Consider the following 18989-nt stretch of genomic DNA (forward strand, 5'->3'; position numbering starts at 1 on the left):
AACATCCAAAAAAAAAAAAAAAAGATTTGTAAGGACAAACAGAACTTAAATAATACCATAAGCCAACTAGACTTAATGGACATATATAGAACACTCCACCCATCAGCAGAACAATACACATTTCGTCCGGTGCACATGGATCATTTTCCAGAATAGACCATATGCTAGGCCATAAAACAAGTCTCAACAAATTTAAAAAGACAAATCATATAAAACATCCTTCTCTAATCACAAAGGAATAATATAAGAAATTAACAGCAGAAGCAAAACTAGAAAACACAAATTCATAGATTTAAACAATATACTATTAAAAAAAAACTATTGGGTTAAAGAAGAAATCAAGAGTGAAAAAAACACCTGGAGATAAATGAAAATGAAAATACATCATACTAAAACTTATGGGATGCAAAAAAGGCAGTCCTCAAAGGAAAATTTATGTAATAAAAGCCTACATTAAAAAAGAAGATCTCAAATAAATAGTCTAACCCTACGGCTTAAGGAACTAGAAAAAGAAGAGCAAACTAAACCTAGAGCTACTATCTGAAATAAAGACCATAGCAGAGATAAATGCAATAGAGAACAGAAAAACAGTAGAGAGAATTGACAAATCTACAAGTGGGTTCTTTGAAATGATTAATAAAATTGACAAACTGCTTTCTAGGCTATCAAAGAAACAAAGAGAATAAACACAACTAATCAAAATAAGAAATGAAAGCAAAGAAGACATTACAACTGATCCAACTGAAGTAAAAAGGATCATAACAGAATACAATGGAAAACTGTATCCCAATAAAATTGATTGCTGTTGTCGTTAGTGCCACTGAGTCAGTTCCAACTCATAGCGACCCTACATGCAAAAGAACGAAACACTGCCTAGTCCTGCGTCATCCTCAAAATCACTGCTATGTTTGAGCCCATTGTTGTGGCTACTGTGTCAATCTATCACTGACCCTCTACTTAACCAAGTATGATGTCCTTCTCCAGGGACTGGTCCCTCCTGATAACATGGCTAAAGTATGTGAGACAAAGTCTCACCATCCTTGCTTCTAAGGAGCATTCTGTCTGTATTTCTTTCAAGATACATTTGTTCGTTCTTCTGGAAGTCCAGAGTATATTCAATATTCATTACCAACGCCATAATTCAAAGGCACCCACTCGTCAGTCTTCCTTATTCATTGTGCAGCTTTCACATTCACGTGAGGCAACTGCAATTACCACGGTTCAGATCAGGCATACTCAGTCCTCAAGGTGACATCTTTGCTTTGCTTTTTAACACATTAAAAAATCAATAACTTTGATGAAATGGACAAATTCCTAGAGGCACGTAATCTAAACTGACTCAAAAGGAAGTAGAAAACCTCAACAGACCCATAGCATGCAAAGAAAGTGAATCGGTAATAAAAAGCCTCCCAATGAAGAAAAGGCTGGGAGGAGAAGGCTTCACCTGGGAATCCTATGAAACTTTTGGAGAAGAACTAACACCAATGCTGTTCAAGGAATACACCCTAACTCTTTGTATGAAGCCAGCATTACCCTGATACCAAAGCTAGACAAAGATACCAAGAAAATTACAAACCAATAACCCTTATGAATATTTAAAAAAAAAAAAAAAAAAACTTGTTGCCGTCGAGTCAATTCCGACTCATAGTGACCCTACAGGACAGAGTAAAGCTGCCCCGCAGGGTTTCCAAGGAGTAGCTAGTAGATTCAAACTGCCGATCTTTCGGTTAGCAGCTGAGCTCTTAATCACAGCCCCACTAGGGCTCTTTATGAATACAGATGCCAAATTTTTCAACAAAATACTAGCAAACAGAACCTAACACCATATTAAAAGAATTATACATTATGATCAAGCGGTATTTATTCCAGGAAGTCAAGGCTGGTTCAACATTAGAAAATCAGTCAATGTAACACATCACATTAATAGAAGAAAGGAAAAGAACCAGATGATTATCTCAACGGATGCAGAAAAGGCATTTGATAAAATCCAGCACCTTTTCTTGATTAGAAATTCTTAACAAGATAGGAATACAAGGGAAGTTCCTCAACATGATTAAGGGCATTTATGAAAAACCAACAGCTGACATTATACTCAATGAAGAAAGATGGAGAACTTTCCTCTTGAAAACAGGAACAAGACAAGGATGCCCACTTTCACCACTCCTATTCAATATTATACTGGAAGTCCTAGTCAGAGCAATAAGGCAAGAAAAAGAAATAAAAGGTATCCAAATTGGAAAGGACGAGGTAAAACTACCTCTATTCACAGATGACATGATCCTATATATACAAAATTCCAACAATCTACTAAAAACCTTCTAGAACTAACATAGAAATTTAGCAAAGTTGTAGGATACAAGGTCAACACACATACATCAGTTGGATTTCTACACATCAGCAATGAGAAATCTGAGAAGAAGATTAAGAAAACAACTCCATTTACAATAACATCTTAGAGAATAAAAGTATCTAGGAATAAATTTACTCAGGCGTGTGAAAGACCTATACAACGAAAACTATAAAATACTGCTGAAAGAAACTAAAGAGGAGCTAAACAGATGCAAAGACATTCCATGCTCATGAACTGGAAGACTTAATACAGTCAAGATGTCAATACAACCCAAAGCGATCAGCAGAATGCAATTTGATCAAAATTCCAACAGCATTCTTTACCAAATGGACACACTAATCCTCAATCTTACATAGAAAGATAAGACACAAAGCAATTTTGAAGAACAACAACAAAGTAGGAGGCCTCGCACTTCCTGACTTCAAAACATATTACAGAACCACATAATCAAAACAGCCTACTACTGGTTTAATGACAGACACATAGACCAATGAAATACAACTGAAAACCCAAAAATAAGTGTAAACATCTATGGAAAACCTATGACAAGGAGTCAAATCCATTTTATTGGTGCTGGCAATACTGGATTTCCACACACAGAAAAGTGAAACAAGATCCATACATTGTGCCATACACAAACACTAATTAAAAATTGATTAAGGACCTAAATGTTAAATATAAAACCATAAAGCTCTTAGAAAAAACACAGCAGCAAAGCTTTGGAACCTAATTTTTTTTTCAATGATACACTATCAAACACAACAACGGATGGAAGAGAAACAGAAAACAAAATACATAACTGGGATGGCATAAAAGTTAAATACGTTCATCAAAAGACTATCACTGAATGACACTATAAACCAACTAGGCTTAACAGACATATACAGAACACTCCACCCAAAAACAGTACAATGTACATTCTACTCCAGCGCACATAGATCATTCTTCAGGATGGACCACATTTTAGGTCACAAAGCAATTTCTGATAAATTTAAAAAGAATGAAATCATACAAAGTATTTTCTCTGACAACAATGGAGCGAGGCTAGAAATCAATAACAGAAAAAAACCTGCAAAGTACACAAACATATGGGAATTAAACAACACACTATTAAACTACCAATGGGTCAATGAAGAAATCAAAAGAGAAATCACAAATTTATTAGAGTCAAATGAAAATAAAGCACAACACATCAAAACTTACGGGATGCAGTGAAGGCAGTACTTAAAGGGAAACTTACAGCAATAAACGCTTACATAAAAAAAGAAAAAAGATCTCAAATTAACAGCCTGACTTGACAACTCCAGGAACTAGAAAGAGAGAAACAAACTAAGCCTAAACCTATCAGAAGAAAGGAAATAACAAAGACCAGAGCAGAAATAAATAAAATAAAAAAAAACAGAAAAACTATAGAATCAATAAAACCAGAAGTTGGTTCTTCGAAAATATCAATAAAATCGACAAACCTTTAGCTAGACTGACAAAGAAGAGAAAAGAGGCAAATAAGCCAAATTAAAAGTGAAAGAGGAGTCATTACAACTGATGTGGTAGAAATAAAGGGAATTATGATGGAAAATTATGAACGACTGTACGACAACAAACTGGATAACCTAGATGAAACAGACAAATTCTTAGACGGACACAACCTACCTAAACTTACTCAAGAGGAAACAGAAAGTCGCAATGGACCCATAACAAGTGAAGAGACTGAATCAGTGATTAAAAACTTCTCAAACAAAGAAAAAAAGTCCTGGACCAGACGGCTTCACTAGGGAGATCTACATTTAGAGAAGAATTGACACCAATACTGTTTAAACTCTTACAAAAGGCAGAGAAGGAAGAAATGCTCCCTAATTCATTCATAAAGCAAAGATAACCCTGACACCCAAACCAGATGAAGACACCACAAAAAAAAGAAAACTACAAGCCAATATGTCTTATGAATACAGATGCAAAAATCCCCAACAAAGTTTATGAACAGAATCCCACGGTGTATTAAAAGTCATACACCATGACCAAGTGGGATTTATTCCAGGAATGCAGAAATGGTTCAACACTAGAAAATCAATCAATATAATACACCACATCAAAAGAACAAAGGAAAAGAAACACATGATCATCTCTCTGGATGCAGAAAAAGCATTTGATAAAATCCAACACCTTTTCTTGGTGAAAACACTAAAGAACACTGGAATAGAAAGGAAATTCTTCAATCTGATTCAGGGCATGTATGAAGTGCCAGCAGCCAACATTATGCTTAATGCAGAAAGACCGAGAGCTTTCTCCATGAAACCAGGAACAAGACAAGGGTATTCCCACTCTTCACCACTTCTATTCAATATTGTATTAGAAGTCCCAGTCAGAGCAATAAGACAGGAAAAAGTAATAAAAGGTATCCAGATTGGGAAAGAAAAAAGCAAAATTATCTCTATTCCCAGATGATATGATCCTATACACAGAAAATTCCAAAGAATACAGGAATTTAGCAAAGTTGCATGATACAAAGTCATCAAACAAAAATCAGTTGGGTTTCTATACACCAGCAGTAAGAAATCTGAAAGGGCAATTATGGAAACAATTTCATTTATGATAACATCTAACAGAACAAAATACCTAAGGATGAAACTAACCAGGGATGTAAAGGACATATACAATGAAAGCTATAAAACACTGCAAAAAAAAAGGATTTAAATAAATGAAAAGATGTTCCATGTTCATGCATTGGAAGACTTATTACTGTCAAGATGTCAATACTACCCAAAACAATCTACAGATTCAACACAATCCTGATCGAAATTCCAACAGGCTTCTTTACAGAAACAGAAAAACTAATCCTCAATTTTATATAGAATGGCAAGGGGCCCTGAATAGCTAAAGCAATACTGAAAGAGAAGAATGAAGGAGGAAGACTCATACTTCCTGATTTTAAAACATACTTATAGCTACAGTAATCAAAACAGCCTGGTACTGGTATAACAATAGACAAATAGAATTAAAAGTCCAGGAATAAACCCACACATCAATGGTCAACTGACTTTTGACAAGGGTGGTAAGTCCATTTGATGGTGAAAGAAGCGTCTCTTCAATAAATGGTCCACATGCAGAAAAATGAAAACAGGATCCATGCAGCACCATACACAAAAACATATTCGGAATGGATTAAGGACCTAAATGTGCAAACTACAAACATAAAATTCTTACAATAAGCAGGGGCAATGGTGTCAGGCCTAGCTTTCAACAATGAATTATTTAATATAATAACAAAAGCACAAACAGCAAACGACAAAATAAATAAATGGGTCCTCACAAAAATTAAAAACCTGTTCATCAAAAGACTTTACCAAAAAAGTGAAAAGACAAGATACGAGTGGGAGAATATCTTTGGAAATCATATATCCAACAAGAATTTAATAACCAAAATATATATAAAACTTCGACAACTTAACAAAAAGACAACCCAATCATAAAATGGGCAAAGGACTTCAATAAACATTTCAACAAAGAGGACATTCAAATGGCCACCAAACACATGAAAAGATGCTCAGCATCATTAGGCATCAGAGAGACACAAATCAAAACCACAATGAGGTATCATTTCACTCCCAGCCCTGTTGGCACAATGGTTTAGGGCTACAGCTGCTAAACAAAAGGTCAGCAGTTTGAATCCACCAGCTACTCCTTGGAAATCCTCTGGGGCAGTTCTACGCTGTCCTACAGGGTCGCTATGAGTCGGAATCGACAGGATGGCAATGGGTTTGGTTTGGTTTTTTTTAGGATGGCTAAGATTTTAAAAAAAGAAAACAACAACTGTTGGCGAGAATGTGGGAAAACTGGAACCCTTATCCATTGACAGTGGGAATGCAAAATGACTCAGCCACAGTGTGGCAGTTCCTCAAAAAACTAGAAACAGGACTACTATCCAAAAACCCCAAACTCCATTGCCGTCAAGTCAATTCCAATTCATAGCGACCCTACAGGACACAGTAGAACTGTCCCATGGGGTTTCCACGGAGCAGCTGGTGGATTTGAACTGCTGACCTTTTGTTTAGCAGCTCATCTCTTAACCTCTGCACCACCAGGGCTCCAAAGGAAAAAAAAAAAAATCTCATTGCCTTTTAGTCAATTCCGACTCATAGCGACCCTACAGGACAGAGTAGGACAGAGTAGAACTGCCCCACAGAGTTTCCAAGGAGTGCCTGGTTGATTCAAACTGCTGAACTTTTGGTTAGCAGCCATAGCACTTAACCACTACGCCAACAGGGTTTCCACCAGGGCTCCAGAACTACCGTATGACCCAGAAATTCTGCCCTTAGGTGTATACCCAAAAGATTTGAAAGTAGACACTCAAAAAGAGACTTGTACACCAATGTTCACTGCAACACTATTCACAATAATCAAAAGGTGGAAACAACCTAAATTCCCATCAACAGATGAATGGATAAACAAAATATGGCACGTACACGCGATGGAATGCTACTCAGCTAGTAAGAGAATTGACGTCTTTATACATGCTACAGTATGGGTGGAGCTTGAACACATTATGCTGAGCTAAATAAACCAACCACAAAAGGACAAATATTGTATGACCTCACTTATATAAAAACACAAAGACAAGGAAAATGGACAGAGACCAAAATTTATTAGTGGATACCAGGGGCGGGATTAAGGATAGGGTTGCACAGCCAATTATTGTAATTGCTGTCAATTAGTTGCATACCTGTGAAAAGCTGAACTGGCAAAAGTTGTGTGATACACATATTAACAACAATGCCAAAAAAAAAAAAAAAGAGTAGCTGCTGAAGCTGCTTATGTACATCCAAACATCTCATGAGATTTGGTTTCTTGGTTTGGAGATTTAGGGTCATGGTTTCATGGGACATCCCAGCTAACTGGCCTAACAACTTATTTAGTGTTTCTGTTCTGCTAGTTTGTTGTGTAGTACGTGGGGTCTTAAAAGCTTACAAGGAGCCATCCAAGGCACAACAATTGGTTTCTACTACCTGGAGCAACAGAGGAAGGACAGTCAGGAATAGGAAGATAATACGGAACGTATAGCTAACTGCCTACATGAACAACTGCCTCCTTTGCCATGAGACCAGAAGAGCTGGATAGTGCCCAGCTACCATGACTTGAACATCTTGATCAAAGATTCCATAATAGAATCTTGATCAAAAGGGGGGGGGAGGAGAATGCAGAACATAATTTCAAATTCTCATGGACTCTAGACTTTCTGGAGCCATAGAGGGTGAATGAACCCCTGAAACTACTGTCCTGAGATAATCTTCAAATGTTAAACCAAAAATATCCCTGAAGACTTCTCAAAACCAAACAACAGTTTAGCTTAACTAGTAAAAAAGGCCTGCCTTGAACATTATGCTCTTTTAAGAACTATCTATATGGGACCAAATTGACAACAGCAACTCAAAAGATTAGATAGGAACCTTAGGGAACAGGGAGTTTATGTTAATGAGGGAGGAAAAATTCAGAAAATGAGGGTGAGAATGGCTGCACAACTCAAAGAATGTAATCAATGTCACTAAATTGTACATGTAGAAACTGTTGATTTTACTTTCTTTTTTTGCTGTGTATATTCCCAAATATATATATATATATATATAAAATTTAGGGAAAAAAATACCCAAAGCCAAAACTAACAGAACTAAAAGGAGAAACAAACAAATCCAAAATAATAGAGATTTTTAACACCCTCTCTAAATAACTGATTGATACAACTAAACTAGTAAGCAAAAATTCAGTAAGGTACATACAGTTTGTCAGTGTCTTACAAAGTTAAACATATAGTTACTGTATAATCAGGAATCCCACCCTACGTATTTACCCAAGAGAAATAAAAACATACACTCACACAATGATTGGTCCACAAATGCTCACAGCAGCTTTTTCATAATAATCCAAAACTGTAAAGAACCCAAACGACCAACAAGTGAACGGATAAACAAAATGCCATGGTCATAAAACAGAACACTACTCAACAATAACTGAGACATGCAACAATGTGAACGAATCTCAAAAAGATTATGCTGAGTAAAGGAATCCTTATACAGGAGTATATACTATATGATTCCGTATGTATGAAGTTGTAGAACAGACAAAACTAATCCACGGTAGAAAAAAAAATCTGGACAGATTTCCTAAAGGTCTAAAGGAACTTTCTGAGTGATGGGGTTTGGGTCACACAGGGCGTACCCATTTGCCAGAATTTAGCTAACATTTTCTTCAGATTTGTATATTTCATTGTATGTTAATTTCACATTAAAACTTATAAACAAATGTTGAACCCTAGTTAATGATATGCATGCTCAAGTATTTAGACCGAAATGAACTGATGTCTGTAATTTACTTTGGGATTGCAAGGTGTAGAATCACTCTACAAAAAACAAAAAAGCTTTTTGGCCTTTTGGTCCTTGTTCCAAAGCCCCATCCAGTAGATGACCTTTACCAGGACTGGCTGAGGCCCCACCCTATGGTTGACCTTTACATGGACTGGCCTCTGTGCTCCGCCCCACCCCAACTGACAAAAACCCTAGACCTGGAGGCTCAGATGGACTTCCTGACTGAGCAGTGCCAGGAGAGGAGTCTGCTAGGGACCTGCGCTATGACCCTCCCAGACTGGGTAAACCTGCGACAGTGACAGAGGCAATGGCTGAGGGTACCAGAAGAAGCAGAGACAAGAAGCAGACCCAGATGGTGGGAGGGGAAGGTAAAGACCACCCCAAGTGAGAGCTGAGAGGAGCAACCAATGACGGAGCCCATCAAGACACATCACTGAGTGTCCTGTTGGCAAGTTTCCTGATGGGTGAGAATGAACACTGGTTTTCAGGAGGGTCCCTTGGAGATGTAAGCAGGTCCCCTAGACACTGAGGCCTCATGCCAGGACCGCTCCTGAACCTCCCCTTTGCATATCTTCATTTCTGTTTATATCTTTGTTATTAAAGTTGTTATTGTGATTATGTTGTTTCCATGAGCTCTCTGTGACCATTTCAATGAATTATCAAAGCCAATAGAGAAACAACACCATGGGGAGAACAGCTGATGTCAGAAGCGGTGAAGAAGTTGGAGAGCGGAGGTGTCCTTGACCTCTGCCTCACAGGAATCAGCCTGGTGCTGATTCTTATCATCAGGGATGTCTTTTCACCTGGTATCCAAAGAAGTTCTCCTATTCGCAGAGATGCATCAGAAAAATAAGATGGATGCACGGCCAGATATGGAATAAAACAAAGCAAATGGCAGAATCTAGGTGGTGGGTTGGAAAAAGAGACAGTGGCTATATATTCCTCTTTCAGGGAGGGAGATGCTGAAGATTTATAGCATTAGGCGAAAGGAGCCTTAGAAAGGAGCCTTACACGTGGCCGACATCAGATGTGGAATGCGCAGGTCTGCTTTGGTTCCTGTATATGCCTAACAGCAACCCTCCTCATGGCACAATAGCTCAACGCTTGGCTGGTAACCAATAGGTCAACGGTTCAAACTCACCAGTGGCTCTACGAGAGAAAAGACCTGGTGATCTGCTCCATAAAGGTCTGCAGCCTACAAAACCCCATGGGGCAGTTCTACTCTGCCCTACAAGGTCACTATGAGTTGGAATCAACTTGACAGCACACAGCATCTCCACCATATAATATAAACAAAGAAAAAACTGAATATTCTAAACCACACCAGACTAGATAGTTAGCAAGGACATATTACATACAGGAATTGAATTAGATTTTTTATTAAAAAAAGAGTATGAATTTTAAACTATAGAATGGATAGTAAAGACTTGAATAAAGGTTTCTCTTTCTCCCAAAGTTACAAGTACTGACGTAAGTGAAGTGGTATCTTTAACCCCCCAGTGACACATCACACTAGATTTTCCTTAAGAACGGTAATAAAACAGGTTTTAGGCTGACCATTTTTCTCACAATTGTAGAATTCAACTATTCTTTCTGTCCTTTCTAAATTACAGGTATACATTGCAATACACCACTGTAAGCCCTTACAAGTCCAAATTCCACTTCCTATTATGCTTATTACCTGGCATTGTCTTCACCGCATGCATGCAATGCTTGCGATAAAATGTCCTAACTCAACACAATCACAAACAAAAAACTGTTACTTTTCAGGTATACTTAGGAGAAAAAAAACAGCATTTTTGGCACTGGTAACAAGTTAAGGAAAAAAGCTCCCTTTTTTCTTCTAAGAAAAAAAAAAATATTTAAACTGACAAATCCAAGTTTAATCTCCCTCAAAACTGAGTAATCGTTAAAACTGAGAGGCTGATTTGAACTGCTGTTCTCAGATTGAGAGATAAGAAAGAAAAGGCAAAGCAATGGAAAGTGTGCTAACACAGAACCTTAATGCCACAGACAAAGAAAGGCACACAGTCACACTGCAGAGGAAGAGAGGCTCGCTCGCGGTCACACCCAAGTTCGCAAAGCTGTAACAGGCAACTCTGGACGTCACTTGCTGTGACAGTACCTTAAACGCCAAAACAGCTTTCTCAGAATGCTTTTTGGCCGTACACATTTTCCCAACCATGAAGAATGAGTGCGAAATGTACTGCTCCAACTAAGAAGTACTTGTTCAAATCATTTGCCACTTTGGGTAGCTCTATATCTAGGGCCCTGGTGGTGCAGTGGCTAAAGCGATTGACTGCTAACTGAAAGGTTTGCGATTTGAACCACCATCAGCTCCACAGGAGAAAGATGTGGCAGTCTGCTTCCGCAGAGATTTACAGCCTTGAAAACGCTGTAGAGTCGCTGTGAGTCGGAATCGACCTGATAGCAGTGGGTTTGGTTTCTGTCTAGGGCAACAGTGGAAACCAGGTTCTCATAGCCTCAGGTCTAGATTAAGACCCACCTCTAGGTGGCACCATTCACATGAACCTGTACTAGGGTATGCGGGAGTCCTGCAGCTAGCACGGGACCAGGGGCTTCCATTCCTGAAACACCACTCTCACAGATGAAGCAAACTGATATCTGCGATTTGCTTCAAAGTACGTGGGGAGCAGGCAGTAGGATGGGGACAAAGCATAAATGAAACAAGGCTGCCCAGGCACCAACAACTGTTGACACTGGGGCACAAGGGGGTTTGTCATGCTAGTTTCTCTACTTTTGTATTTTCCACAATAAAAAGGTTTTTAAAATCACGCTTTAAAAAGTACTGTTACAACTTTCAGCCCTTTATTGTCCACTTTATGCTCCACTTTAAGCTCTCGAGGCCGGGCACGAGGACATCCGACTGTTTCCTCAGCATCCGTGCCAGACACTGCTAGTAAATAGTCATTAAACGAATAAATGAATGCATAATGCTCAAAAACCTCCCAGGCGTTCAGGTACACGGGGCCAAACCAAACCCTCACGATGGACCCCAGGCCGTGCCCCTCTTACGTCTGAACGTCCCTTCCACTGCTCCCCTATGGATTAGCTGACCTAGTTCACTGGTCAAAAGTACACATTTCAGCAAGTGCCCTCTCTTGTTCTCTAATTTTCCTTTCGAAACAAATGCAACGTCCCTAATTCTTCTTTTTATTCCCATGCAGTAGCAAGCACAGTGCTGAGGATGCAATAGGCCCTCAAATAATCGGACGATTTAAATGTTGGCAAGTTAAACGTACATACTTAGTTTTGGCTGTTTACTTACGCTACAAAGTGGTGATAGGGAGGAGCAGCTGGGTTATTGCCCACGGGGATGAAGAAACTGTAAGATCAACAGTAACGGCAGTGACCACATCGACTGGGCACAGAACTCCACGGGGGCAGAGGCTGAAGATCCTTCTGGTCATCAGAGCTGCCTTACAGGAAGTACTTTATTGCAAGAGAACTTTTTTTCCTTAAACTATTCTTCTTCTCAAGTTCAGAATGACAAAGTAGCACTATAAGATTCTGATTTGCTTTCTGAACCCATTAAATTGTCATGTTCAGTGGATTACAGAACCTGATGGAAGGAGACCATCATCTCCAATGGCTCCTGATGTTGGAAATTTATAAATATAATGTAAATGGTAACTCTGCAAACCAGCAGAGTGGTTAGCATCACCTTTGCAAGTCATTCTGCATTTGCCTACTGGCCATCTGACTGGATCTCTACTAGCCGTCTCCTGCTTGGCTAAACTACCAGCCCTGATCTTCCTGTCTCTTCAGCCCAGGGTGCCAAGCTGCCATCCAAGAAGCACTGGGTAGATAAGACAAGTTAGAGCTGTTCCAAATTCTCCTGTCTAATCCATGACACCACTTGTGACAGTTATAGAATCAATTTAGTTATAAGATCAATTTAGTAGGTCATAACCAGCAATTTTTTAATGAAAAAATAAAAAATCAGAGTCCACTGCTTATAGCAGTTATAAATACAATTTCTTTAAAGTTTTATTTCAACTATACGAATATTTACACAGACACACACACACGCTGTATCTGTATAGTGGGTCAAAATGTAAAAGCTATATCTTTGTTTTGTTTTTTATTGTGTTTTAGGTGAAGGTTTACAGAGCAAATTAGTTTCCCACTCAATAGTTTATACACAAATTATTCTGTGACATTGGTTGCAATGCCCACAATGTGTCAGCACTCTCCCCATTACCACCCTGAGTTCCCCATTTCCATTTGTCCAGTTTTCCTAACCCCTTCCTGACTTCTCATCTTTGCTTTTAGGCATATGTTGTCCTTTTAATCTCACTGAGATGACAGTTCTAAGGAGCACTTTCCTCATGTGTATTATTGTTTATTTATAGTCCTGTCTACTCTTTGGCTGAGAGGTGCTCTCCGGTAATAGCTTCAGTTCCAAGTTAGAAGGGGGTCTAAGGACCCTAGTCTCGGGGGTTCCTCCAGTCTCTCTTGGACCAGTAGATTTGGTCTAGAAGGTATACCTTAATGAAAACTGCAGTTTTAAAAGCACTGATCCAACTCACACTCCCGAGCCCTCACACACACTCGCTTACTGATGATTCAGTAGGTATATGAACTGATTAGCTGATAACCTCGGGGATCTTTTCCCCCCACATTTTATGATGGAAATTCTCAGAAATACAGAGAAGTAGAGAGAACAGTATAATGTACAACCATCACTAAAACACCTAGCATTATCACTGAGCAACATTCTGTCATTCTTCCATTCATCCTCCTTCCTTTTCTAGTTCAAGTAAAACAAATCCTACAATCATGTTATTTCCCTATAAATGTCTTAATATCTATGTCTATCAGAAAAGACCTTAAAAAGCATAACAATAATACTACACCCAATAAAAATTCCTAATTCCTTAGTATTATCTAGAAGGCCCTGGGTGACACAAGTGGTTAGCACGCTCACTCCTAACCAAAAGACTGGCAGTTCAAGTCCACCTAGAGGCTCTTCAGAAGAAAGACCTGGCAATCCACTTCCAAAAAGCAGTCGCTGAAAATCCTATGAAGCACAGTTCTGCTCTGACACACATGGGGTCTCCATGAGTTGGTATCAACTACTGGTAACTGGTTTGATTTGGTCTGGTTTATTATCATTTAATATCCACTTCAGGAGTCCCTGAAGCCCTGGTGCTGTACCGGTTAAGCACTACGGCTGCTAACCAAAAGGCTGGCAGTTGGAATCCACCAGGCACTCCTTGGAAACCCTACGGGGCAGTTCTACTCTGTCCTATAGGGTAGCTATGAGTCGGAACTGACTCGACAGCAACAGGTTTGGTTTGGTTTTGGTTTCAGGAGTCCCTGGGTGTCAAAAATGTTTAAGCACTGGACTGTTAAATCCACCCAGAGGTGCCTTGGAAGTAAGACCTGGCGATTTGCTTCTAAAACGTCACAGCCTCGAAAACCCCACAGAGTGCACTTCTACTCTGCAAAATGGGGTCGTCATTGAGTCGGAATCAACCCAATGGCAATGGGTTTGGTTTTTTGTTACACTTAAGTCAGATGAGAATCACAGCTCAAGTCACACATGGGAAGGCTCCACTGGGCCTTCACCTGTTTGCATGTCCCAGTTTATGCTATAGGCATAATCCAACTAAAGTGTATGCCTAAATTTCTTACAAAAAGGAATTACATCTAGACAGAATGTCAGGATGCACGGAACACGGGTCTATTATGTAAACAGGCAGCCATATTTTCCAAATCCCAAACCAGGACCTGTGGTCTGAAAAGCACAAGTAGCTATGAGGACATCACAGCAAGAGAGTAGGCCCCTGTGAAGTCACTTCTACTTCCCTGGCCCTAAGCACACCTTTAGCAGCCGTAGACTTCTCTGCCAACACAACCACCACTACAGACTTTACTATAAGTGACCATCTCCCCACTGGTTCCCTAGGTCCCTGATTCTTCTCCGTATTCCCATCACTCATAGTATATAATAGGACTCAGCAAACGTTTGCTGGATGAATTATGGCTGCCCAAGGAAACCCCAGACACAAAGCTACCATAACTTTATGTGCCAGGACAAGGCTGTCACTGAGGCCACTTTATAGGAAATTCATTCGGGCCTATTAGTTCTTTGACAGCTTATATTATCTCTAAAACTGAAACAAAGGTTTTGCTTCTATCCTGAGAAAAGTGGGCCACATTAGAACAAGCCGATAATTGCTGGATGAAACATGATGACAAGTGTCTGAATACTCTGGGAAAATCCTATTAATCTACATTTTTAAAGGCTAAAATTTGCATGTTTTGAAGGAGCTAACTTAGAAATACAATTGAAACGTCCAAACTGTAGCTTTGTAAAACTATGTCATTATTTGTGCTGTGTAAGCTTGAATTTTTTGTAGTACGTTTTAAAAGTTATCTCTAATAATTTACGATAATGAAAATTACTTACACACCAATTTTCATGAGCTCAAGGTGAATTCACATGGAGTGGAGGTCCAGAGCTGGAGGATTCTGCTAGCCCGAGACTGGCAGGGTACAATATATAAAATGTGCGAAGTTGTGGCCTACATATGAATCCATGTCCCAAAGCTCTGTCAGGCCTGCCTGTGTGAAAATGAGCTCAGGCTAGTGGCTGGAAGATGGAGAAAACACAAAACTCCTGACTTAGGCCACTATGCAACAGCTGATTATCTCCTCTAATAGCGACAACAAAATTAATCATTAACTTTGTCTATGCCTACGTTTTTCCACTGCCACTAATTCTAAAAATCTTAATAGCTCTACTGGTCTTTCACTTTGATTCCAAAAGCTTGGGACTGTCTTGTTGCTTCCCTTTGTCTCACTCAATTTTGCTGAACATTTTAAGGTTTCTACAAAAGCTGGTAGAATGCTCCAGGAGAAACTCAGTCAATTCCATCCTTCCCTGTTTCGTCAAGTCCAGGTAGATACCTTGGTGGATTCACCAACAGGCAGGTGGGCCAGGCTCCAGTGGAAGAACTGCACACTCAGGAGGTTAACAGGTCCCTGGAATGCTGCCCCAGCATTCTATAACCTGGCTAGTTCTGTTACAGCAAAGCACCACCCCTAGCAGAGCATCCTCCACGTCAGGCACCACGGTGCCTGTTAGGGGAAGTCCCTGGGTTCCTGCCCCTGCTTTTCATCCCACTCAGCTTTCCTCCTTTGCAGTGCTCAGCACCTTCTGCACTGTAATACTTACAGACAAGATCACTCTCTTGGGCTGTTTTCCAGACTTAAAACAGCACTATAGGTAATCAGAGTTGACACTGCACTTAAACTAAACATGCAGGTTCATTATGTAACAGAACAATAGGTAAAGAAAGAGAAAAAGCATCACATCACTCATAAAAGAACACCTAGCTACACTTGACTTCAAATATAACCTTTTTTAACTGGGCCACCTTGTAAAGCAACGTGATGACTAATTATCAATTAGACACACTTTGCATTAAAGAGGGCTGAATGGTAAAGTCATAGTTGGGACTTACTAAAAATCTCTTCTAAACTTGTGCATAAAAGTGCACACACATGCATTTATTAAAAAGAGAATGATAGGCAAGACACTTAAGCAGATTATAAAGCATTTATTTGAAAACGATACAATTTATTAAAACCCAATTTCCATTTAATGATAGCTTATCCCACATCTCTTTTTAGTCTCTTTAAAAGGTTGCATTTCTTTCAATTACTCTAGGTCTGTAATTAAAGCCACATTTTAAAAACTACATAAACTAAGGGGCCTGCTGAACTATGTTCTAAATCCAACTGCCAAAATGTAAGTCACTGAAATCACTCAACACGCAACAGGCAACAGTGAGGAGTACTTAAAGCCAAGCACATCTTTTGCTTTTGCTTTATATACAATAAAGACGAAGTCAAGTAAACACTAAATGTTTCTAAAGTAACCTTACACTCAATTGGCTCTAAAGTACCAACCATTGAAACCTTTCTGGCCCCTAAACCGGTCCCATCTGTCTTTTCCCGCCCCCTCAACGCACGACCACTTCCTCTGCACCCCCAGTCTCTGACAACGCTGCCATCCCACTCACCCCGTGGGAGAAGGAGCGAACAGCACCGGGGTTCATTTTAAGGCCATTTGAGCAGATCTTGGTTTGGGAGCGACTAATTTTACTTTTTCAAGGAATGCTCTTTAACCAAATCCCAGAACTTGATAGACAGGGTAGGGGGGCCGCCGGGAAGGGAAGGAAAGGCGTTGTTCCTTCCACCACGCAACTTGTCCCAGGTTCTCCTCGCTCAGGACCACCTAAACTCCATTGTCCAGTGGACTATGCGTCCGAGTCCCCACTCGCTCTGACTCCTGTTTCTCCCTCCTCTGCGGAGACTGTGATTCATACATTCCTGTTTCCCCAAGGCCCCTAACCCGGGTAATCTCTCCCACCTTTAAAGTCCACGGCACTTCTCTTCTGCGCTTGCCTTCGAATCATCTCTGCACTTGTCTCCTCCCTTCCGGACCGCTAAGTCCTCGAGGGCATCTTTCCACCCCTTGAGCCACCCAGCAACTTGCACTAAAATCAGAGCTGACCCGTGAAGGGATCTCTTCAGTTTTCCCTTTACCACCCCGCCAGCATCTCCTATCCTCTTCTCGGTTGCCTCAGGCTCCCGGCTCCCCCCCGGCGTCCGACTCCGACCCGGCCCTTCCAACCCTCCCACCTTCCAGTCCCTCTCCGGGCACCTCACGGCCCCGGCCTCCCGAGTCCTCTCCTTCCGGCCTCCGACCCCGGCCGATGCCTGCCCTGGTTTCCCACTCCCACCCCGGCCCCCCGGAGGACGCGGCTGCAGCGCCAAGCCAGCCGACTCTTACCTTCTTCCCCTTCTTGCCCTCCTCCTCCATGTCGCCCACGTGCGGACCCGCGCGCCCAGCCCGGCCCGCCCCTCGGAGCCCAGCCGCCGCCAGCAGCCGCTACATGCTCGCCCCGGGCCCAGCGGCCGCCGCCGCCGCTCCCGCCGCCGCCGCCGCCGCCGCCGCTGCCGCGGAGCTCATGGCCGCCGCCCCGCCCCTCGGCGCGGCCCCGCCCGGCCCGGCCCCCGGCGCGCCGCAGCCCCGCCCCCCACAGAGCAAGGGGCCGCGCGCCCCCCTCGCTCCCCCGCACTTCCGGGTCCAAAAGGCAGCGCCGCTCCTCCCTACCCCGCGCGCGCGATCAGGGACCGCGGGGGCGCGCCTGTCCCCGCCGTCAGCCCGCCCCCGAGCCCTGCAGTGCGGACAAGATAGCGCGTAGCGGAACGGAACTCGCCCCAACTTTTCAATTCTGCCGCCATCTTTAGAGCGGGCGACTTCCCAGCCTGCCCCGCGCTCAGGGGGGCGGAGCTCAGTCCCGCGGGCGGTAAGGTTGTGCCAGACAGAGGGGAGGGGACGGCGGGAGGGGGCGGGGCCTTTGGGAAGGGCCAGTGGGGGTGGGGCGGGGCCGGGCTTCGCGCCAAGCCTCTGGGTGCGGTCCACTTCCCTTCTTTTTTTCAATGATCCCTTCACTCACTTGCAAGAGCCCTGTTTTAAGACTCTCAGTGTTTTAATGCCTTCTTTCCGGGATAAACACGGCAGGAAAATAGAATCCCCAGGCCCTATCAGAATAAATATCATAAAACCTTGGCAGTAATCTAGTGTAATTGCCACGTTTTACAGATGCTGATACTTAGGTGATTTGACCAGAAAGCACGCTGCAAATTTATGTCACCAAGCAGGCCCAGTATTTTACCACTAAACCAAGTTGCGGCACAACTAGAACGTAAACTGATATCAAAGGAAACTAATATTTGTCTCAACCGATGTTTTAAAATTTTTTGAATACTGTGCCAGTTGCCAATTTATTTTCTCTCAGCTCCTTATTAATTTTCATTTCCTGCTTTGCAAAAATGGAACTGGAACCTTTAAGCTTTCTGCTTTCCCAGGTGCCATAATTTTAAGTGTTGTCAGTAGAAGGTGCTAGAGAGACATTGCAGGATAAAAGAGCTTTGCAGCCTAGCTTTTCAGCAGAGCACATAGGCTTCTCCGAGGCCCATCTCCTGCAACACACAGGCCCAAATTCCCCAGGGCGCAACTCCCTACAGCAAGGAGTAGCTTCTCCGGTTCCAAGTTCTTGCAGTGCACAGCTGCCAACAGCACGCAGAGTTGAGCATTTTCCCGCTGGCATCCTAAAGAGTGGCTTTCCAGCAAATTCTGGCAGCACAGTACCACAGCAGTTTCTTTGCCATTTAGTCGGGTGCCTGGCTCTCCAGCTCGATGGGAACTGTGAGCCTGGCTGCTGCAGCGGCCAGTATTTCTC

At 41.7% G+C, this 18989-nt stretch overlaps 1 protein-coding gene across 2 annotated transcripts in view; it reads right to left on the reverse strand.

Annotated features, from left to right (window-relative positions):
* The window catches only part of CCM2 (CCM2 scaffold protein), a 101340-nt gene extending 83687 nt beyond the window's left edge, over nt 1-17653 (reverse strand). The window contains exon 1 of one of the 2 annotated variants that reach the window (XM_049894219.1): nt 17534-17653. In XM_049894219.1, the coding sequence (XP_049750176.1) occupies nt 17534-17563 (30 nt within the window). In that variant the 5' untranslated portion in view covers nt 17564-17653. The remainder of the gene's footprint in view (nt 1-17533) is intronic. The other variant, XM_049894221.1, reaches the window with a different exon arrangement.
* Between the last annotated feature and the right edge of the window lie 1336 nt (nt 17654-18989).

This window comes from Elephas maximus, chromosome 8, assembly GCF_024166365.1.
Source record: "Elephas maximus indicus isolate mEleMax1 chromosome 8, mEleMax1 primary haplotype, whole genome shotgun sequence".
Classification (NCBI taxonomy): Eukaryota; Metazoa; Chordata; class Mammalia; order Proboscidea; family Elephantidae; genus Elephas; species Elephas maximus.